The sequence below is a fragment of the Piliocolobus tephrosceles genome, chromosome 16 (assembly GCF_002776525.5).
Source record: "Piliocolobus tephrosceles isolate RC106 chromosome 16, ASM277652v3, whole genome shotgun sequence".
NCBI lineage: Eukaryota > Metazoa > Chordata > Mammalia > Primates > Cercopithecidae > Piliocolobus > Piliocolobus tephrosceles.
Genome location: NC_045449.1, coordinates 32171975 through 32196093, shown reverse-complemented (window position 1 = coordinate 32196093; position 24119 = coordinate 32171975). Strand labels below are relative to the sequence as shown.

Sequence of the window (24119 nt, the reverse complement as noted above, 5' to 3'; positions counted from 1 at the left end):
TTCATAGTGTATCTGTTTCCAATTCGGTTTTGATTGCTTTTGGTTGGGATTGAGCTTTGCAGACTGTTTCTATTAGAGAACAGTGTGAGAGAAGCTGTTGGAACTAGAACAAAAGTGCTCGTGTTCAAGAAAATTAAGATGTGTGGCAGAGGAGGCACATGGTAACATCTGGAGATTGTGCTGATGAAAAGCACTTTGAAAAAAACAAAGCACTGCATTAATGCAAAGGGATTTTTTAGTCTTTACAAAAGTATACCATTCTTTTAAGAATCCTCTCATTCTAAAGGCTGAAAATGAATGATGAGACCTGATAAAGTTCTGTTGGAATAGTAAAGAAAACCCTAGATTGGAGTTTCAGTTCCAGCTGGCTCTGAACTGGAAGACTGAGTTATGTCATTCCAGCCCTCTTTTGTGTTTTATTTCCTCACATGAATAAGGGGGTGAAATTAGGTCTTTAAAAAACTTCACCATGAAACAGCATAAATCTGAAGTACTCAGAAACCAGTTGCAGGAAACGAAGCCATATTTTTAAAGATTAGGAAGAAAATATTGTAGACAAAATCCCATCATCACTTGGAATATAGTGAGCACTAGCTTCATTGCCTGCCACCTTCAGTGATACTGAATTTAAAAATGTTTCTTTTTACATCTCCATGACAACCTCTGAACATGCTATTTCATCTGCTTTGTGGAATGTCATTTCCTGGGTAGTCTTACTCATCTGTCAAGCTCAAAGATCAAGGGAACCTTTCCCTTAAAGTTTGAGTTGCCACTTGGTAGTAATGCAGTATTTTAGAGCTTTGTTAAAGCAATTACCATGTGGCCATATAACTTACAGTATTAAGACTATTTCCAACTTGTAAAGTGCTGATTTGCGTATTTTTTCAAGAAACAAAGTTTACCCTGTGACAGATACTGTCCTGAGTGTGTTAGCAAACCACACTCAGTTGCTTTAAGCACACATTTCTATAGACAAATGCCCATTAGGATGGCTATTACAGAAAGTAAGTGTTGGCAAGGACGTGCAGAAATGAGAGCCCTTGTGCACGGTTGGCAGGAATGTAAAATGCTGCATGTGCTGTGAAAAACTCATCTGTGCTCAAAAAATTAAAAACACAGTTACTCTGTGATCCAGCAATTCAACTTCTGGGTATAGATCCAAAAGAATTGAAAGGGTCTTGAACAGATATTTATGTAACTGTGTAGAAGCATTATTTGCAATAGCCAAAACCAAAAGCAACCCAAATGTCTATCAATGCATGAACAGATCAATATAGCAGGCCAGGCGTGGTGGCTCATGTGTATTCCTAACATTCTGGGAGGCAGGCTGACGCAGGATTGTTTGAGCCCAGGAGTTCAAGACCACCCTGGGCAACAAGGTGAAACCCTGTCTCCACAAAAAATACAAAAAAAAATAATTAGCTGGGCATGGTGGCACACACCTGTAGTCCCAGCTACTCAGGAGGCTGAGTGGGAGGATTGCTTGAGCCCAGGAGGTCGAGGCTGAGTGAGCCACGATCATGCCACAGTGCACTCCAGCCTGGGTGAGAGAATGAGAACCTGTTGATAAATATGGCATATACATACAATGGGATATTATTCAGCCATAAGAATATAGGAAATTCTGACATAAGCTATAATGTGGACAAACCTTGAAGACATTATACTAGGTGAAGTAAGACAGTCACAAAGCGTATGATTCTGTTGTATGATGCATTTAGAGTAGTCAAATCTATAGAAGCAGAAAGTAGGATAGTGGTTGCCAGGAGCTGGGGATAGGGGAAAATGGGGAGTAGTTACCTAATACAGGGGTCCCCAACCCCCAGGGGTCCGTGGCCTGCTAGGCACCAGGCAACATGGCAGGAGGTGAGCAGTGGATGGGCGAACGAGCGGAGCTTCTGTATTTACAGCCTCTCCCTATCACTTGCCTGAGCTCCACCTCCTGTCAGATCAGTGGCAGCATTAGGTGAACCCTATTGTGAACTGCCCATGTGAGGGGTCTAGGTTATGCACTTCCTATGAGAGTCTAATGCCTGATGATCTGTCACTGTCTCCCATCACCCCCAGATGGGACCATCTAGTACAGGAAAACAAGCTCAGGGCTCCCACTGATTCTACATTATGGTGAGCTGTATAATCATTTCATTATGTATTACGATGTACTAGTAATAGAAATAAAGTGCACAGTAAATGTAATGTGCTTTACACGGTGGCTCACGCCTGTAATCCCAGCACTCTAGAAGGCCAAGGCAGGCAGATCGCTTGAGCTCAGGAGTTCGAGACCTGAGACCTGAACACGGCAAAACCTCATCTCTGCCAAAAAATACAAAAAATTAGCTGGGTCTGGTGGTACATGCCTGTGGTCCCAGCTGCTCAGGAAGCTGAGGTTGGAGGGTTGCTTCAGCCTGGGAGGTTGAGGCTGCAGTGAAATGTGATTGTGCCACTGCACCCCAGCCTGGATGACACAGTGAGACCCTGTCTCAATTTAAAAAACAAATGTAATGCACTTAAATCATCTCAAAAGCACCCCACCTCCCCCTGTTTCCGATCTGTGGAAAAATTGTCTTCCACAAAGCCAATCCCTGGTGCCAAAAAGGTTGGGGACCACTGCACTAATGGATCTAGAGTTTGTGTTTTGCGTGATGCAAAAGTTCTGGAGATTGGTTTCACAACACTGTGAAAATTAATACTAGTGAATTTTACACATAAAATGGTTCAGACGGGGCTGGGCACAATGGCTCATGTCTGTAATCCCAGCACTTGGGGAGACTGAAGCAGGTTGATCACCTGAGGTCAGGAGTTTTAGACCAGCCTGACCAATATGGTAAAACCCTGTCTCTACTAAAAATACAAAAAATAGCTGGGTATAGTGGTGTGTGCCTGTAGTCCCAGCTACTAGGGAGGCTGAGACACGAGAATTGCTTGAACCTAGAATACAGAAGTTACAGTGAGCTGAGATTGTGCTACTGCACTCCAGCCTGGGTGACAGAGCAAGACTCCGTCTAAAATATATATATATATATAAATATATATATATATTTCAGACAGTAAACTTTATGTGTATTTTACCACAATTTTTAAAAATCAGACTTCATGCCGGGCGTGGTGGCTCATGCCTGTAATCCCAGCACTTTGGGAGGCCGAGATGGGCAGATCACGAGGTCAGGAGATTGAGACCATTCTGGCTAACACGGTGAAAACCCGTCTCTACTAAAAATACAAAACATTTGCCTGGCGTGGTGGCGGGCACCTGTAGTCCCAGCTACTCGGGAGGCTGAGGCAGGAGAATGGCATGAACCCAGGAGGCGGAGCTTGCAGTGAGCAGAGATCGCACCACTGCACTCCAGCCTGGGTAACAGAGTGAGACTCCTCAAAAAAAAAAAAAAAAAAAAAAAAAAAAGACTTCACTTTGCATAAGCAGTTAAATATGCATAAAGTTTGAAAAAAAATCTGTGAATGATCACTTCCAGAAAGTGCCTTGAAAAACCTCTAGCGTAATTTACTTTTGAATTAGAACTTTGGTGTAACAAGTGAAAGTTGATTTGCATTTAAATTCTTTCCAAGTACAGAATCAGGCTTTTTCACTCTTGCTGCTATTTGAATTTTAAAGTTTGAATATTTTTCTTTCCTGTTACATAATGACTGGTTATCTCTCTCTATGAGCTAAGAATGATCCAGATGTTGCCTTCTGTTTCACTTAGCCATGAGTTGTGTGTTTCTGTTTTGTTTTTGAGGCAGGTTCTCACCATTGCCCAGGCTGGTTTCAAACTCCTAGGTTCAAGCAATCCTTCTGCCTCAGCCTCCTGAGTAGCTGGGATTACAGATTTGAGCCACTGTGCCTGGCTCATGAATAGTTATTTTTCATTTCTAAACGTTCTATTTTTTTTTTCAAGTCTGTATACTCTTTTCCTATCACAAATTCTCATGCCTGTAATTCCAGCACTTTGGGAGGCCGAGGCAGGTGGATTGCTTGAAGCCAGGAGTTTGAGACCAGACTGGGCAACATGGCGAGAATCCATGTCTACAAAGAAACGTTTTTGAAGTTAGCCAGGCATGATGGTACATGCCTATAGTCCCAGCTACTCAAGAGGCTTAGGCAGAAGGGTCACTTGAGCCCAGGAAATCGAGGCTGCAGTGAGCCATCATCATGTCACTGCACTCCAGGCTGGGTAACAAATTCAGACCCGGTCTCAAAAAAAATAATAATTAAAAAAAATAAATAGAAGGCCGGGCGCAGTGGCTCACGCCTGTAATCCCAGCACTTTGGGAGGCCGAGGCGGATGGATCACGAGGTCAGGAGATCGAGACCATCCTGGCTAACACGGTGAAACCCTGTCTCTACTAAAAATACAAAAAATTAGCCAGGCGCGGTGGCGGGCGTCTGTAGTCCCAGCTACTCGGGAGGCTGAGGCAGGAGAATGGCATGAACCCGGGAGGTGGAGCTTGCAGTGAGCCAAGATCCTGCACTGCACTCCAGTCTGGCAACAGAACAAGACCGTCTCAAAAAAAAAAAAAAAAAAAAAGCAAACGTCTGTATACAAAAACAAGAAAAATCATAAAAAGACAGAGCACTGTGTGTAGAGGAGTCAAAAAAGCTTGGACAGTCAGCATCTCAACTCAACTAAGCCCCTAAGCCCCTGTTTTCTTTTTCTTCCTTCTCCTTCTCCTTCTTCTCCTTCTCCTTCTCCTTCTTCTTCTTTAGACAGAGTCTCACTCTGTCACCCAGGCTACAGTGCAGTGGCACAATCTTGGATCACTGCAACCTCCACCTCCTAGGTTCGAGCATTTCTCCCGCCTCAGCCTCCGGAGTAGCTGGGATTACATGCACGCACCGCCAAGCCTGGCCAGGCCAATTTTTGTATTTTTAGTAGAGATGGGATTTTGCCATGTTAGCCAGGCTGGTCTCAAACTCCTGACCTCAAGTGATCCATCTGTCTTGGCCTCCCAAAGTGCTGGGATTACAGACATGAGCCACCCAGCCTGGCCCTAGCCTGTTTTCTTTGTAATGGGGAGAAGGAGTTTCCCTCACAAGTTTGACAGAAAAATCCAATGAGAATCGATGTAAAACTCTGCCATTTCTCCCAAGTTACATGCATTTGTGATAATTATTATAAAGAGGAAATTTTGGGTGACTCCTGAGAGACTGGGGTGGGAGTGGGTCAGGTAGTAGTTAGTCATTACATTCGCGGTTAGGAGCCTCTTCCATTTAAAACTAGGAAAAGTCACCTGGTGCGGTGGCTCATGCTTGGAATTTCAGCTATTTGGAAGGCTGAGGCAGGAGGATCGCTTGAGACCTTCAGAAGTTTGAGGCTGCAGCGAGCTGTAATCATGCCTTTGCACTCCAGCCTGGGCAACAGAGTGAGACCTCATCTCTTAAAAAAATAAAAGTAAAACTTTAGGGAAAGTACCCTTTATTCTCTAAGGAAAAGGACCCTTCTTGAAGGCTCTGTTAATGAGGTATTTTCTCTAGGATAAGCCTCATCCCTAAGACAGCATAGGCCAAGGTATGATTTGGGGATTTCCACCAAGGCTCCCCACTTCCCAATAGCTTCTCCAACAACCTGTTCATGGTGTTCCCAAGTCCAACGTTATACTTTTGGGTAGAGATACTTTTGAAAAATAAAAACAATCCTAGGAGAAGTAATACATTTTGGCTAGGCACAGTGGCTAATGGCTGTAATCCCAGCACTTTGGGAGGCTGAGGTGAGCGAATTACCTGTGGTCAAGAGTTCGAGACCAGCCTGGACAACATGGTGAAACCCCATCTCTACTAAAAATACAAAACTTAGCTGGGCATGGTGGGGCACACCTGTAATCCCAGCTACGCTGGAGGCAGGGCAGGAGAATAGCTTGAACCTGGAAGGCAGAGGTTGTGGTGAGCCGAGATTGTGCCACTGCACTCCAGCCTGGGTGACAGAGTGAGACTGTCTTAAAAAAAAAAAATAGAATAAAGAGGAGAAGAAGTAATACATTTTAGTCTTGAGAGTTATTTCCATCTTGTGAGAAATGAGTGCGTGGGCCGAGAGTAGGTGAAACATACATTATTGGTATGTAGGAAGTGCCCTGGCCTGGGGGACCTGAGTGGTAGTTCCAGTTCTGCTTAGAAAAGTCGCCTTTCTTCTTGGGCCTCTGTTTTCCCCCTCTGAACAAAGAGGTGGTTGGTCAGAATTCTCTGTTTTGGGTTCGTTCGTTCATTAAAAGTTTGCTAAGTACCTATTATATGCTGAATACTATTGTAATTGCTTTGGATACAGCAATGAACAGGACAGACAAAAATCTCTAACCTTGTGGAACTTACATTCTAAGGGAGAAGACAGTTAATAAACAAGAAATATAATAATTGGCCGGGTGTGGTGGCTCACTCCTGTAATCCCAGCACTTTGGTAGGTGGAGGCCAGCGGAGTTTGAGACCAGCCTGGACAACATGGTGAAACCCCTTCTCTACTGAAAATACAAAAAAAATTAGCCAGGGATGGTGGCGCGCTCCTGTAAGCCCAGCTACTTGGAAGGCTGAGGCAGGAGAATCGCTTGAATCCGAGAGGCGGAGGTTGCAGTGAGACGAGACTGCACCATTGCACTCCAGCCTGGGTGACAGAGTGAGACTCCATCTAAGGAAAAAATAAAAATAAAAAAGAAAGCTTCAAAACCAAGCCTCACTTGTTGTCCATTTTTGCTTTAGGCGTCCCAATTGGTTCTCAAAGTTGATAAGCGAACCCCTGGCCCCCTTCTCTCCTCTTCATCTTTTGTACACGCTGGTTTGCACACGTTGGTTGAAAGAACAAGGCTGTAGTGTCTCACAATTCCTCTAGGTGGCAGTGCTGCCTTGCCTACTGGGGACACTTCGTATTTTGGACTGTTCCCAAAACAGCCACATTTCACTTGTCGGTGAAATCTCTCAGGAGTAGAAAACATTGGAAAGCCCGTAGTCATCATGGACACCCTCCTGCCCGACTTCCCGTCTCTCTGAAATCCTCCCGCTTTGACAAAACTGTCAGGGTCTAACCAAGCCAGGCTGGCCCCAGGCTTATGCCTTGGCCGTCTTATCTTGCCACTTCTGGGAGGCGGTGACGATAAGGAAGAAAGAAATGGCCGCTTCCCCCGTTCAAGCTTCCCTGAACTCCTTCTTCGAGACTAGATTGATATTCAGTTTAGCATTGTAAGTCTATGAAGATACTCACTTCTGAACACAAATCGAGGGAGGGAGGGAGAAGAGTCACATCCATCTGCCCTGGCCTCTCCTGCTCCAGGGCAGCCCTGCACCCTAAATGCCGCTGCCTCGGGCAGAGCCCTGGAGAATATGCCATTTGTGTTTTTGGAGAATGATTGGACCTACTTTCCCTCCTGGAAATGACAAAAGTTCACAAAGTTTGGAGGAAGAAGAGGTGAGAACGATCCCCGGACAGACCAAACCCCGCGCCGCTGCATCCTGCGCCCAGTGCCTAGTCCCGATGCCATCGTCGCCGCCACCATGCCCAATAGAAAGGCTGAAGGGGATGTTAAAGTGGCCGGGCGCGGTGGCTCAAGCCTGTAATCCCAGCACTTTGGGAGGCCGAGACGGGCGGATCACGAGGTCAGGGGATCGAGACCATCCTGGCTATCACGGTGAAACCCCGTCTCTACTAAAAATACAAAAACTAGCTGGGCGAGGTGGCGGGCGCCTGTAGTCCCAGCTACTCGGGAGGCTGAGGCAGGAGAATGGCTTAAACCCGGGAGGCGGAGCTTGCAGTGAGCTGAGATCCGGCCACTGCACTCCAGTCTGGGCGACAGAGTGAGACACCACCCCAAAGAGAAAGGCTGAAGGGGATGTTAAAGAAGATAAAGTCAAGATGAAGGACGAACCACAGAGAAGATCCGCGAGCTTGTCTGCTAAACCTGCTTTTCCAAAGCCGGAGCTCAAGCATAAAAAGGCCCCTGCAAAGAAGGGAGAGAAGCTACCCAAAGGGAAAAAGGGAAAAGCTGATGCTGGCAAGGAGGGGAATAACTGCAGAAAATGGAGACGCCAAAACAGACCAGGCACAGAAAGCGGAAGGTGCTGGAGATGCCAAGTGAAGTGTGTGCATTTTTGACAACTGTGTGTACATCTGGTGACTGTACAGTTTGAAATACTATTTTTTATCAAGTTTTATAAAAATGCAGAATTTTATTTTACTTTTTTTTTTAAGCTATGCTGTTAGCACACAGAACACTTCATTGTTGTTTTTGGGGGAAGGGGCATATGTCACTAACAGAATGTCTCAGAAGCTGGATTGATGTGGGGTAAACACCTTTAACTTCTATTTTTGAGAGACTTCCTTTTAGCTCCCAGGAAGAGGGATTCCCTACTTTTGACACACATGGCTACCTTGGCACAAAAGCCTTGTGATATGGAAAAATAAATTTGTTTTTATGTCCTCTTTTCCCTTTCCACCTTTCAGCATCGACTTAACGGCCTTAAGCCCAGACATCTGTTGGGACCTGACCCCCTAGTCATTGGTTACCAGTGTGTCAGACAATCTGGACTTTCCAGTGATGCCACTGAGATGGCACCTGTCAAAACAGCATGGTTCCATTTCTAGATTATGAATCTTCAGATAAATTCTGCCATTTTCATTTCACTTCCTGAAAGTCAGAGTCAGCTTGTGAAAAGCTGTTAAACAACATGCTGAATGTGAAACGTCAACCCTCACTCTAAACTTTCCCTGTTCAGAGCATCAGAAGAAGACTTCATTGGGTTTTATAGTGACTTTCTTTTTGGTAGTCCATTGAAGAATCCCGGGAGTTTGAAAGTTGTTGTATACTGTTAATGATTGTCTGCCCGTGTCCTTCCTGAAACACCATGATTGTTTATGGAAAGTATCTTTAATAAAGCTGGATACAATTTGGCTTGGAAAAAAAAAGTTCACAAAATTTGCAGCCTGATGATGTGATAGAAAAATAAAAACTCATTTTCTGGGGAGAAATTCAAGCTGCAGCAGAAATTGGCATAAGTAAGGAGGAGCCAAATGCTAATCCTCAAGACAATGGGGGAAAATGTCTCCAGGGCATGTCAGAGACCTTCTTGGAAACGCCTCCCATCACAGGCCCAGAGGTCTAGGAGGGAAAAAATGTTTTCCTGGGCCAGGTCCAGGGCTCTCCTGCTATGTGCAGCCCTCAGGATTTGGTGCCCTAGAGCCCAGCTGCTCCAGCATGGCTAAAAGGGTACAGCTTGAGCCATGGCTTCAGAAGGTGCAAGCCCCAAGCCTTGCAGCTTCCACATGGTGTTGAGCCTGTGGATGCACAGAAGTCAAGAATTGAGGTTTGGGAACCTCCACTTAGATTTCAGAGGATGTATGGAAATGCTTGAATGTCCAGGCCGAGGTATGCTGCAGGGGTGGAGCCCTCATGGAGAACCTCTGCTTAGGCAGTGTGGAAGGAAAATGTAAGGTGGGAAGACTCCACACAGAGTTCCCACTGGGGCACTGCCTGATGGAGCTGTCAGATGAGGCCCACTGCCCTCCAGACCCCAGAATGGTAGATCCACCAACAGCTCACCATGTGCCAGGAAAAGCAGCAGACACTCAATGCCTGTGAAAGCAGCCAGGAGTGGAGCTGTATCCTGCAAAGGCACAGGGCCAGAGCTGCCCAAGACCATGGGAACCTACCTCTTGCATCAGCATGACCTTGATGTGAGACATGGAGTTCAAAAGAGATCTTTTTGGAACTTTAATATTTGACTGCCCTGCTGGATTTTGGACTTGCATGGGACCTGTAGTCTTTTCATTTTGCCCAATTTCTCCCATTTGGAATGGGTGAATTTACCCAATGCCTGTACCTCCATTGTATCTCGGAAGTAACTAACTTGGCTTTTGATTTTACAGGTTCATAGGTAGAACGGACTTGCCTTGTCTCAGATGAGACTTTAGACTTGAACTTTTGGTTAATGCTGAAATGAATTAAGACTTTGGGGAACTTTTGTGAATGCATGCTTGGTTTTGAAATGTGAGGACATGAGATTTGGGAAGGGTCAGGGTGGAATGGTATGGTTTGGCTCTGTGTCCCCACCCAAATTTCACCTCTAATTGTAATAATACCCACTTGTTGTGGGAGGGACCCAGTGGAAGGTAACTGAATCATGAGGGTGGGTTTCTTTCCATGCTGTTCTCATAAGTCTCATGAGATCTGATGGTTTCACAAAGGGGAGTTCTCCTGTACACACTCTCTTGCCTGCTGCCATGTAAGATGTGACTTTACTCCTCATTTGCCTTCTGCCATGATTGTGAGGCCTCCCCAGCCATGTGGAACTGAGTCAATTAAACCTCTTTCTTTTATAAAGTACCCAGTCTCAGGTATGTCTTTATTAGCAGTGGGAGAAAAGACTAACACATGGATTCAATCAACTCTCCCACCTTAGCCTCCCAAGTAGCTGGGACTACAGGTGCCCGTCACTATGAACAGCTAATTTTTTTGTAGAGATGGAGTTTTGCCATATCGCCCTGGCTAGTCTGGAACTCCTGAGCTCAAACGATCTTCCACCTCAGCCTCCCAAAGTGCTGGGATTACAGGCATGAGGCACCATGCCCAGCCTTAAAGTGTTTTAAACAAGTAGAACATGACCAGGGACAAACAAAACACATCAGTAGCCTTACTTTAGTGCACAGGCTGTGGTTTTGTGACTGCTGGCTCGAGCCATCATGTTAGCTAAGACCATCAGTGTTGTTTCCTGTTTGGTCTCCTGCCTCTAGCCTTGTTCACTACCATGCACTTTGTTCACAGTCACCAGAACATCTCCCCAATAGCCTAGTCACACCCATTCATTCCACTGCTTGACACATCCCTTGCCACTGCCCATCCCAAGCCACCCACTAAATGAAGTCCGGATGATGCAAGCAGGCTGCCAGGCTTGCCATGCTGACCCCAGGCTCCCTCCCTCCCTATCTGTGCACTCCCCTGGCAAACACCCAGCTCCTTTGTTAACTCCCCCGAAGCCTGCCCCAGTCACCTGCTGTTGTGTCTTTTCTATGTCTGTCTGCTCCACTAGACTGTGATGGTCCTCGACAAAGTGACCACATCTTATTCATCTGTGCATATGTGGGGCACCTGCCACTTAGAAGGTGGCTGGCAAATATTTTTCAAACAAATCAAAAATGTATGAATGATGGCTGTTGGTCAAGTGAGGTAGAACTGTCGTAAGAATGTTTATTTCCCACCTCATTTATTCCTAATTAAGACCTGAGAATCCTTTTGATAAGGACAATTCTTTTCCCTTTTTGGTCTCCATTCCCGGTGCTCTGAGAGCCAGGGCAAGCTGGCCCTTTGCCCCAGCTGGTCTTCTTATGGGTCAGTCTCTGGAGTTTCTGGGGCTTCCTTTATTCTCCTTCTCTTGAGTTTTGATTTTTGAGAAAGCTCCCTTAAAGAATCTGAAAAAGAGAAGGTCAGAGGCAGTCACAGTGACATCACAAACAGTAAGAATTTCAGTCTGTAACACATGGGGGGTGTTGTAGGGGCAGAGAGGAAGAATAGCAAAATCTTATCTTACTTGCCACCTATATCACTTAGTCTTTTCTCACAGAAACCCTGTAGAGAGATGGCATTGTCCCCAATTTACAGACGAGGACTGTCACCCAGGTCCAGGGTAAGGGGATGACCCGCCCAAAGTCTTACAGCAAGTTAGGGGAAGAGTCAGGGCAAGACCCAAGTTTCCTTGACCTCTGGCTCCAACCTCTGATTCTTCCTTACTCCTCTCCTAGGCCTCATGATCCAATTCCCAGTACTGTTTGCAAACCCTATTGCCAAGTTTTAATTAAGAACTAACTTTATGGCCAGGCACGGTGGCTCACGCCTGTAATGCCAGCACTTTGGGAAGCTGAGGTGGATGAATCACTTGAGGTCAGGAGTTCGAGACCAGTCTGGCCAACATGGTGAAACTCCCATCTCTACTAAAAATACAAAAATTAGCCGGGCATGGTGGCACATGCCTGTAATCTCAACTACTCGGGAGGCTGAGGCAGGAGAATCACTTGAACCGGGGAGGCTGAGGTTACTGTGAGCTGAGATTGCACAACTGCACTTCAGCCTGGGCCACTGAGTGAGACTCTGTCTCAAAAAAAAAAAAAAAAAAAATCAAAAATAAAATAACTGACTTTATTAACATAGTGCCAAAGAAATACCACATAGGTTATTTTCATTGCAAGGACAGACTCAGTGACTAATCTTAGCCCATTCCCGGTGGGTCCACGAGATATTCTGTGCTTTGTCAGGTAGTAATGGGAAGAGCATAACCTCATCTCTTATGTAGCCTCTAGCCAAAAACACGTTTAATTTGAACCCATGAAGACTTTCAAGTCCTGTTTCTAGAGGAGCAAGCTAAAAGATGTCAAAAGGAAGCAACAGGGAATAAATCAGGAAGGAGAACATTTTGCTGAATAGAATCCTCATCTTTTCAACAGGTCAGGAATGTAAAAAAAAAAAAAAAAACGGCCAGGCACGATGGCTCAAGCCTGCAATCCCAGCCTTTGGGAGGCTGAGACAGGCGGATCATTTGAGGTCAGGAGCTCGAGACCAACCTGACCCCGTCTCTACTAAAAATACAAAACTTAGCTGGGAGTGGTGGCATGTGCCTGTAGTCCCAGCCACTCGGGAGGCTGAGGCAGAAGAATCGCTTGAACCTGGCAGAGACTGCAGTGAGCTGAGATCATGCTATGGCACTCCAGCCTGGGTGACAGAGCAAGACTTTATCTCAAAAAAAAAAAAAAAAAAAAAGGACTTTCTTAGGTTTAAAGATTTAAACCAAAGACATGACCAGGTGAAATGCATGGTTTGAGAAGCCAGTGCAAAAGTTCTCTGGCTGTAGGGAAAATTTGAATATGGAGTATTTAGTCCAATTATTAGATGAAATGAAAATGTTGATACAGGGCCAGGCTTGATGGCTCATGCCTGTAATCCCTGCACTTTGGGAGGCAGAGGCAGGTGGATCGCTTGAGCCCAGGTGTCCCAGAGCAGGCTGGACAACACGGCAAAACTCCATCTCTACAAAAAACACAAAAATTACCCAGGCATGGTGGTGTGCATCTGTAGTACCAGCTACTTAGGAGGCTGATGCAAGAGAATCGCTTGAACCTAGGAGGTGGAGGTTGCAGTGAACTGAGATCAAGCCACGGCACTCCAGCCTGGGTGCGAGGACTGAAAAACCCTGTCACATACCAAAAAAAAAAAAAAAAAAAAAGAGAGAGAAAGAAAAAAGATAGGTTGATACCATTAACTTAAAAAAAGCAACTCCATTGAGACCAGCCTGACCAACATGGTGAAATCCCGTTTCTACTAAAAATACAAAAATTAGCATGGCGGGGGGGGGCGGGGGGGCGTGCCTGTAATCCCAGCTACTCAGGAGGCTGAGGCAAGAGAATCGCTTGAACTCGGGAAGCAGAGGTTGCAGTGAGCCGAGATGACGCCATTACACTCTAGCCTGGGTAACAGAGTGAGACTCCATCTCAAAAAAAAGAAAAGCAACTCCAAATCAAAATTGCATGTACAGCATGATCTCATTTCATTTAAAATATATATATTTAGGCCAGGCATGGTGGCTCAGGCCTGTAATCTCAGCACTTTGGGAGACCAAGGTGGGTGGATCACTTGAGGTCAGGAGTTCAAGACCAGCCTGACCAACATGGTGAAACCCCTGTCTCTACTAGAAGCACAAAATTAGCCAGGCATGGTGGCGCATGCCTGCAATCCCAGCTACTTGGGAAGCTGAGGCAGGAGAATCGCTTGAACCCGGGAGGCGGAGGTTGCAGTGAGCCAAGATCATGCCATTACACTCCAGCCTGGGCAACAAGAGCAAAATTCTATCTCAAAAAAAAATAAAAAATATATATTTATGGCTGGGTGCAGTGGCTCACACCTGTGATCCCAGCACTTTGGGAGAATGAGGCAGGAGGATCATGAGGTCAAGAGATTGAGACAATCCTGGCCAACATGGTGAAACCCCGTCTCTAATAAAAATACAAAAATTAGCTGGGCATTGTGGTACACCCCTGTAGTCCCAGGTACTCGGGAGGCTGAGGCAGGAGAATCGCTTGAACACGGGAGGCAGGGGTTGCAGTGAGCCGAGATCTCACCACTACTGCAGCCTGGCGACAGAGCAAGACTCCATCTCAAAATACATATATCTGTTTTATGTGTATATATATATATACACACACACACATATATACATAAAAAAGATCTGGAAAGTGTTAATAGTGGTGATGACAATGTGATGTTTATATTTCCTTATTTTTGCTTATCTGCATAATCAAATTTTCTCTGTTTATATTTATACTAATAAAAATGTTATTAATTTTAATAACTGCATGAAACCCATCATCAAAAACTTTTTCTGTTACTTCCCTCCGTGCACCTCTCCAATCCTCTTCCATTCACCACCAAGCCCAGGCTGTCTACTCATTGCCCCTCACCTCTGCACTTTATTCCCACTTCCCTCCTTTCCTTCATCCATATCCTTATCCCTTTCTTTAAAGCCTGTCCCAAATTTACCTCCTTCAAGCAACCTGTCTCGTTTGACACATCCTTTGCCCTGTGACCTCAGACAGCTGTTTGTAAAAGGGAGATAATAACACCTATCTCATCAGGATGCTAAAGAGGTTGAGTGAAATTAACAGACACAAAGCCCCTGGTACAGAGAGAAGCCAGTCCAGAAGCCCAGAGCTCACTTTCCTCATCTGAGTCATGGACTGCTTGGCCCAGAGCATCTTTGTTACAGACTGGTCTTCATTCTCTTGTCTGTTTACATCCTCAACTTAAACTGGGATGGTCCGGGCACAGTGGCTCACACCTGTAATCCCAGCACTTTGGGAGGTCGAGGTGGGCAGACTACTTGAGGCCAGGAGTTTGAGATCAGCCTGGCCAACATGGCAATACCCCCGTCTCTACTAAAAATACAAAAGCTGGGCATGGTGGTGTACACCTGTAATCCCAGCTACTGGGGAGGCTGAGGCGGGATAATCACCTGAACCCGGGAGGCGGAGGTTGCAGTGAGCCAAGATTGCACCACTGCACTCCAGCCTGGGCGACAGAGTGAGGCTCCATCTCAAAAAACAAAACAAAACAAAAACCCCTAAAAATAATAATAATAAAATAGAAGAGGCCGGGCACGGTGGCTCATGCCTGTAATCCTAGCACTTTGGGAGGCTGAGGCGGGTGGATTGTGTGAGCTCAGGAGTTCAAGACCAGCTTGGGCAACACAGTGAAACCCTGTCTTTACTAAAAGTACAAAAATTAGCCAGGCATGGTGGTGGGCACCTGTAATCCCAGCTGCAGGGGATGCTGAGGCAGGAGAATCGCTTGAACCCAGGAGGCAGAGGTTGCAGTGAGCCGAGATAGCGCCATTGCACTCCAGCCTGGGTGACAGAGCGAGACTCCACCTGGAAAAAATAAAATAAATAAAATAAATAATAAAATAAAACAAAAACCTTTCTATAATGAGCACACCTGGGGAAGAGGGGGACTAAAAAGAGAATAGAAAGTAGAGAAGGAGAAGAAAAGATGGACAGAAAGGAAAATGCAGGATGAAGAGAAGATGGAAAGGAGGGAAGAGGAACTTGGCAGGCTCGGGGCAGAGGCTCCTGGCTGCTTGAGTCTACTCTTGGGGAACACCCAGACACCACTCACAAACCCCTGGGTCCAGGCATCACCCCAACACCAAATGGGCATTACCTCTCTTGACATGATCCTGGGATCTTGGCTCCCTGGGCAGGGGGCTCCTTTGACCCGGGGCCTGCATCTTGGACAGCCGCTCCTTCACACCGCTGATGTTGCCGTGCAGCCCCCAGGCATCGCAGAGCTTTGGCAGACTGTCTTCCTGGTCGGCCAGCAAGGATCTCTCCGGCGCATCCGAGGCACAGAATGCCACCTGCCATGGAGCCTCCATGTTAAGGAGCGTGTTGAGAAGAGGGGGACCTGAACTTTAGAGTCCCGGCCCCGCATTTGTTGAGAAATACTGAGGTCTGTCTGCCCCTCACACTTGCTAACCAAAAGGATGCGGTAGCAATCACAGATGTGGGAGAGAAAGGACTGTGGGGACATGGAGGGAGGCTGCCAATGATGTCTTCCTGGGTCGTCCTTTATTTTGAGATCATGTCTTCCATCTCTTTTTGGAATTGCAGTGTCTTACTGGTTTTTTGCAATGAAATGATATTTGTTTGAAAGACCTAACTTAGCAAAAATTAAATTGGGAGCCTTACTCGGTTAGCTGAGGCAGGAGAATCCATTGAACCCTGAAGGCGGAGGTTGCAGTGAGCTAGTGAGCTGAGATCACGCCACTACACTTCAGCCTAGGCGACAGAGCAAGACTGCGTCTCAGAAAAAAAAAAAAAAAAATTGAGAGCCTTTGTAAGCTTTGAGTCTGTTTTAAAAAAAGTAAAATTTTAAAAAATGAAATAAATTGACAGCCTGAATTTTGAAAGTAAAATTCAAAGACTATATATACATAAATTTTTCTGCCCGGTGTGGTGGCTCATGCCTATAGTCCTAGCACTTTAGGAGGCTGAGGAGGGCAGATCACTTGAGGTCAGGAGTTCGAGACCAGCCTGGCCAACATGGTGAAACCCCATCTCTACTAAAAATACAAAAATTAGCTGGGCGTGATGGTGCATGCCTGTAATCCCTGCCACTCAGGAGGCTGAGGTAGGAGAATCGCTTGAACCGGAGGTGGAGGTTGCAGTGAGCCAAAATCTTGCCATTGCACTCCAGCCTAGGGGACAAGAGCGAAACTCTGTCTCGAAAAGAAAAAAAAAAAAAATTCAGGCCAGTGAAATCCAGAAATCTAGAAATCAGTAAAGTGGCAGCTCCTCTTATTATGAAGAGAAATATTTGAAATGATCCAATCATTACATGGTCAGAGGAAGAATCAGTTGCCGAGGGGGAGAGGACCTGGTTAGGGCTGCATGGCAAGAGTGGTGAAAGGAGGGCACAGTTAGAGCACGGTTCTCATCCCAGACAGATGGAGGCTGAACCCTGCCTCTTCCTTCCTACTTGCTATAAAGACTGTGACAAATTAACTTACTTCCCTGTATTTGGGATCCTCTTTTACACACTGCGGACAATAATCCTAATTACCACTTAGGGTTACTTTTGAACATTACTCGAAGGAACATAAAGTGCCTGGCATGTAGAATGCCTTTACAACTGCTTTATCTATGATTATTATTCGGGACCAGTGGTTCTCAAAGTGTGCTCTGCAAACCCCCAGGAGTCCCTGCAATATTTTGACCTCATGGACCCCCTGAAACCAATGGATTCTAATGAAACCTAGTATGAAAATTTCATTGATACGAATCTGAAAAGGCTACATATTGCATGATACCAATGATATGACATTCTGAGACAGCAAAACTACAGAGACAGTGAACCTAAGATCAGTGGTTGTCAGGGGAGTGGGGGCAGGAGGGCAAGAACAAATAGATGGAGCACAGGGGGTTTTTAGGACCATGGCACTCTTCTGTATCGTACTGTAATGGTAAATACATGTCATCATAAATTTGGCAAAACCTATAGCCCGTACAACATGAAGAGTGGTAGCCTGGGTGTGGTGGCTCACTCCTGTAATCCCAGTGCTTTGGGAGGCTGAAGCAGGCAGATCACCTGAGGTCAGCAGTTCGAGACCAGCCCGGCCAACATGGTGAAACCTCGTTTCTACTAAAAATACAAAACTTAGTCAGGCACAGTGGCATGCACCTGTAATCCCAGCTACTGGAGAGGCTGTGGCAGGAGAATCACTTGAACCCAGGAGGCGAAGGTTGCAGTGAGCCAAGATCACACCACTGCATTCCAGCCTGGATGACAGAGTAAGACTCCATCTCAAAAAAAGACTAACTGAAACAGGGAAGGGGTGTAAGCACCTCTTCCTAAGACACGCCTACCAATGCTATGTCAGTTTACTATTACCATAGCAACACTTGGAAGTTGCGACTCCTTTCCATGGCAACAACCCAGAAGTACCACCCTTTTTCTGGTAAATTCCAAATAACCGTCCCATAATTTGCATGTAATTAAAAGTGGGGATAAATATGAGCACAGAACTGCCCCTGTGCTGCACACTGCTCATAGGGTAGCCCTGCTCTGCAAGGAGCAGTGCCTCTGCTGCTACTCTACACGGCCGCTTCCATAAACTTACTGTTTAATACCATCAGCTCACCCTTAAATTATTCTCTGGGCAAAACCAAGAACTTTCCCGGGCTGAGCCTCAGTTTGGGGGCTCACCTGCCCCTGTATCAAATACATATGGAGAACTTGATGCTAAGCCTCGGCCTCTTCAGCCCACTCTGCCCAGGGCAGGGGTAAAGGTCGAGCAGCAGAGTCTTGCCCTGGCAGTGAGCCCTGGGAAGAACCAGAGGGGCTCTGGGTGTGTCAGTCCCAGGCCTCCCCCCAAGTCTAAGGACACACCAACCAACCCTCAGCTGTGCCCGGGCAGAAGGTCTCATGCCTCACCAGGAACTTGGTTGGCTGGTTGCTCTTGGTGTACTTGTAAAGTCGGCAAAGCTGCTTTGCTTCCAGCTCTGAGAAGAGGGAGACGAACCGCCAGAGCATCCTGCAAAGGGGGAGACCTCAGGCTGGGGAGGTGGAGCACATGCTTCTTCCCTCCAGCATTTGTCTCAGGGTCAGGACCCACCCAGGGGAATATGGACCACATACCTCTCTGGGGTTTGGGGTTGGGGGAATGGAGGGGTGGGACTTGCCCAAACTTGAATATCCTATCCTGGTGTTGAGCGCCTGCACGCAATTGTTCAGTCAGACACAAGTTGCAATCGGGGCTGTCCTGAGTGACTAGGAGCTCTCTCCACCCCACCAGGCTCCTGACTCCTCTACATAAAGATGAAGGAGACTGGGGGATCAACTAAGGTGTCCCCTTGAATGAAGAGGGTGTTGCCCAGGAGTAGGTATGGGGAGCAGAGCAAAGAGACTGCCTTACTTTCTCCAGTGTTTGATTTCCCAGGCTTGGCAGTAATGCTGCAGGAAGGTGTTGATGTGGTCCCCTAGGACCACAAGGCTCTGCTTCATGTACTTCAGCTTCTTCTTCTGGGGAAGGTCCCTGGGCAGGTGCAACTTTCGCAGGAACTTCTTCAGTGGTCTTAGATATTCTTTACACTGAGGAGGCAACAGGTGAGGTGAGGGGCCGTGGGAGAAAAGAAGAGGCAGATGGGCAGTCCCGGGTATCCAGCAGATACCGCAGCCCTGAGTGGCCCAGTGCTGCGTGTTTCGGGAGGTGGCTCTGGTGCACGTCTCACCAAATTCCTTCCCAAGAGTAAGACAAGTGGGGCAATGCGCTGTGGGTCTGAGGCTTGTCATTTACTGACTCAGGCCTCCTGACCAATGGGAAAAAGGGGACAGGGTTCCAGGCTGGCTCTTTACTCACAATTTTGAAGGTGTCCTGATCCAGGCCCTTGGCATGGCGCAGGAGCGAGTCTCTGGCAGGGCTGGTGCTGGAGCTTGTCTCCAGGCATGGCACATTTGTCACCTGGGAGGAGGCAGGGGGCACTAAGCCGGGGGCTTGGACCGTTACTCCTGGGGGCAGTGCTGGGCAGGGACTGACCCAAATGGCAGCCAAAGCCCTTCTCCGCTGCCCTCTGACCTTCTTGACCCAGCACGGATGTGAGTGAGCCTTGGGCAAAGAAACCTATCTCTGAAAATCTCTACTTAGAAAACCTAGAATATTCCACCTCTTTCTTTTATAATAATCATAGCATATTCTACTAGGTAACTTTACAAAGCACTTGGTAAACATTAACTCACTTTATCCTCCCACAAACTGTCAGGTTAGATGCTGTTATAGGACCAACAGGTTTAAATGCCTGCTGGACACTCACAGTCCAATATATAGAGACAGCAAAAGTTGCAGCAGACCAGTCTAGGCAATATAGTGAGACCTGGTCTCTACAAAAAATATAAACATTGGCTGGGCACGGTGGTGTGCACCTATGGTCCCAGCTACCCAGGAGGCCAAGGTGGGAGGATCGTTTGTGCCCAGGAGGTGAAGGTTGCAGTGAGCCGAGATCATGTCACTGAGAGAAAGAGTTTATTGATTGCTGGGTGCTCAGTGAGGAGATGGAAGGAGTCCCTCAAATCTATCTTCCTAAGGAGTTCTGGACTGGGGTTTTTAAGGAGATCATGGAGGAGGAGGAATTGAAAAATCTGTGGTCATTGGTTGGTCAGGATCAGGGGGATGAAATTATGTGGATGTGGAAACTGCATTCTCTGATGAATCAGGTTTTTGAGGGGTTCTTTAGACGCCCTGCCATCTATCTGTAGTTTGAGTGATATGTAGAACCTGAAATAATATTTTAAAGAGAAAACTCAGTGCTTCGTAATATTCGAGCTGTTATCTACAGAGCAGTTAAGGAAATATCATCTTGTAACAATGTCTATGGAATTCTTTTTTTTTTTTTTTTTGAGATGGGGTCTCATTCTGTTGCCCAGGCTGGAGTGCAGTGGCGCCATCTCAGCTCACTGCAACCTCCGCCTCCCGGGTTCACGCCATTCTCCTGCCTCAGCTTCCTGAGTAGCTGGGACTACAGGTGCCCGCCACCAAACCTGGCTAATTTTTTTGTATTTTTAGTAGAGACGAGATTTCACCATGTTAGCCACGATGGTCTTGATCTCCTGACCTCAAGATCCGCCCGCCTGGGCCTCCCAAAGTGCTGGAATTACAGGCGTGAGCCACTGTGCTTGGGTAGTCTTTTTTTTGAGATGGAGTCTCGCTCTGTCACCTAGGCTGGAGTGCAGTGGCGTGATCTCGGCTCCCTGCAACCTCCGCCTGCCAGGTTCAAGTGATTCTTCTGCCTCAGCCTCCCAAGTAAGCTGGGACTACAGGCACGTGCCACCACGCCCAGTTAATTTTTCGTGTTTTTAGTAGAGACAGGTTTTCACCGTGTTAGCCAGGATGGTCTCAATCTCCTGACCTCGTGATACGCCCACCTCGGCCTCCCAAAGTTCTGGGATTACAGGTGTGAGCCACCGTGCCTGGCCTTTTTTTTTTTTTTTTTTTAATTCACTCTATTACCCAGGCTGGAGTGCAGTGGTATGATCTCTGCTCACTGCAACCTCTGCCTGCTGGGTTCAAGTGATTCTCCTGCCTCAGCCTCCTGAGTAGCTGGGATTACAGGCATGCACCACCATACCTGGCTAATTTAGTATTTTTAGTAGAGACCATGTTGGCCAGTCTTGTCTCGAACTCCTGACCTCAAGTGATCCACCCACCTTGGCTCCCAAAGTGCTAGGATTACAGTGAGCCACCGCACCCAGCTGGGTCTACGGAATCTAAGGAAACAGGCACCAAAGAACTCCAAGGAAGTGCATCAGAGAGCAGGCTGACCTCATGATTTATGCTGAATGGGCTGCAAGCTCAGTTAATTTTCATTTTTCCCCTCTTTTTTCCTGATTAATTGTATAAAGTTTCTAGGGACAGTTTCAATATCATTAACCCTGGTCACAGATTAGAACAATGAGGCATCAAAAGATTTAAGCAACTCCTTGGGGAAACGAACAGGGATTCATTTACTTAGTCACATCAGGCAAATGTTTACTGATTGCATCAGACTGGGCCCACTTCTTTGCATCCCTAGCCGCTAGCATCATGTCACGTGATATGGTTTGAATGTGTGTCCCCTCCAAATCTCATGTTGAAACGTGATCCCCAGTGTTGGAGGTGGGGTCCGGTGGGAGGTGTTTGGGTCATGGGGGTGGATCCTTCATGAATGGGCTTGGTGCCCTTCCTGCCCTAATTAAGTCAGTTCTCACTCTGTCAGTTCATGTGAGAGCTGGTTGGTAACAAGAGTCTGAAAGGTCCTCCTCTCTCTCTCGCTTGCTCTCTCACCGTATGACAAGCTTGCTCCCCCTTTATCTTCTGCCATGCTTGTAAATTTCCTGAGGCCCTTACCAGAAGCAGATGCTGGCACCATGCTTCTTGTACAGCCTGAAGAACTGTGAGCCAAATCAACCTCTTTTCCTTATAAATTGCCTAGCCTCAGGTATTCCTTTATAGGAATGCAAAATGGACTAATAAACCATGCATCCAATGACCATTCAGAAAAAGTGAATGATGGTGATGACAAGAAAGAACCTTTGACCATGACAGTGGGGCAAAGAAAGCTGAAAATTCGGCCAGGCACAGTGACTCACGCCTGTAATCCCAACGCTTTAGGAGACTGAGGTGGGTGGATTGCTTGAGCCCAGAAGTTCAAGACCAGCCTGGCCAGCATGGCAAAACCCAATTTCTACCAAAAATACAAAAAAATCAGCTAAGTGTGGTGGTGAATGCCTGTAATCCCATCTACTTGGGAGGCTGGGGCAGGAGAATTGCTGGAACCCAGGAAGCGGAGGTTGCAGTGAGCTGAGACGGTGCCACTGCACTCCAGCCTGGGTGACGGAGCAAAACTGGGTGCAGTGGCTCACACCTGTAATCCCAGCACTTTGGGAGGCCGAGATGGGTGGATTACCTGAGGTCAGGAGTTCAAGACCACCCAGGCCAACATGGCAAAACCCTGTCTCTACCAAAAATACAAAACTTAGCTGGGTGTGGTGGCACATACCTGTAATCCCAGCTACTCAGGAGGCTGAGGCAGGAGAAATTGCTCCAACCCAGGGGGCAGAGGTTGCAGTGGGCCAAGATCATGCCACTGCAGTTCAGCCTAGGTGACAGAGTGAGACTCCATCTCAAAAAAAAAAAAAAAAAAAAGGAAAAAGAAAAAAGGAAGCTGAAAATGAGTAGTAGCAAAGTGACTGTGAAATAACACCGGACGTCAGAACTGGATTTGCCACCTTTCAACAGCTTCTCAGAAAAGTATGAATTTTGGTCTGTGATGGGGGAGAACAAGGAAGAACCTGTCCAGACCACTCTGAAAGGAAAGGCCAGGGAAAGGGAGGGAGGTGCATGGAGCGGAGATGGGACACAGGCTCCTCCAGGTCCTGGAGACAGGACTCTGGCCGATCAACTCCCCAAACACAGCACACACACCACACTACCACACACAGACCATGTGTGTACACACACATACTCTCAAGTCTTAATAACCAACAATGAGAGGCGACCTCTTCCCCATCATATGGCCGGGAACACAGGTCAAGCATAAACTTCGGAATGAATGAACATTCTTGTGCTTTAGGCCTCTTGCTATCTCAGGTACCCTACCATTGTTCTTCTCTTCTTTCCTGAATTTTATGTTCTCTACTTTCCAAAACCAGCCCCTCTGGGACGCTCCTGCCCTCCCTCCCTCACACCCCACCTCACCTTCTCTAGTGGCTTGTCCCCTTCACCCCCTTGCCCATCTGAGGCCTCCATCTCAGCAGGTGTGCCAGTAGGCTCTAGGGTGGCACTCCCCACGTCCCCTCTGGCTTCTGACCTTCTGCTTCTGTGACCTGGCCGGCTCAGGGAGTGGGCAGATTGGCTCCAGAACTCGGAGCAAAGCCATGGCAACTGCCAACACAATGCCCAGCCCCCCACCCCGCTCCCAACCCCTCATTCTTAGGGGTGGCCGCAGCTGGCTCCTCCAGCTGGGATCTGGACTAGGGAACGGAGCAAGATGTGCGGGGTCGAGCGAGGACTTTGGCAGAGCGCACAGCTGGCCAGGAGAGGCTGGCGCCCCTTCTCCCAAGGGTACTGTCAGATGCTGTTGATTCTGACACCACCTGGTAAGGCTTTTGAACTCATTTTCCTGCACGTGTGCCATTCCTGCCTGCTGGGTTACGCCGTGGTGGGGGCTTCCCAAGGGGAAGCACCGTTTGTAAGATTGTTTTCTGATTTGGGACAGAGGCCTAGGGAGCGCTGAAAGGGAGAAGGGACACAGTGAGCACGCACTGCCCCTGCGGCCTCCAGGAAATTGTTAGTAAGAAGCCCTCGGTGCTGGGTGTTGGGTGCGGGGTGCTGAGTACTGGGTGGGATGTGTTTTGGGGGTGTATAAAGATCCCCGCCAGTGCCTACGGGCTCTGTAACCCTCCCCGCGGCCTCCCCTGGGGCAGGTACCCCAGCGGTCTCGCTTCACAGAGGAGGGGCTGAGACGCGGGCAGTCCCGTCGCCGGCCTAGTGTGCGCAGCCACCACGCGGGGCGCGGGGTGTCGGCGAAAGTCCTGCCACCCCGGCTCTTCCCACCCGCGAGCCCACCAGCGACCCGAAG

General features: G+C 47.4%; 1 protein-coding gene across 1 annotated transcript; it reads right to left on the bottom strand.

Moving 5' to 3' along the window:
• Window positions 1-11134: 11134 nt before the first annotated feature.
• On the bottom strand, window positions 11135-23385 carry C16H17orf64 (chromosome 16 C17orf64 homolog). Its single transcript, XM_023204686.2, has 6 exons — window positions 23237-23385; window positions 19367-19468; window positions 18923-19098; window positions 18442-18541; window positions 15670-15865; window positions 11135-11375 (listed from the first exon to the last, which is right to left on the bottom strand). Exons 1-6 carry the CDS (start codon window positions 23285-23287, stop codon window positions 11290-11292), a joined length of 711 nt encoding a protein of 236 aa, XP_023060454.1. The 5' UTR covers window positions 23288-23385; the 3' UTR covers window positions 11135-11289.
• Window positions 23386-24119: the final 734 nt, after the last annotated feature.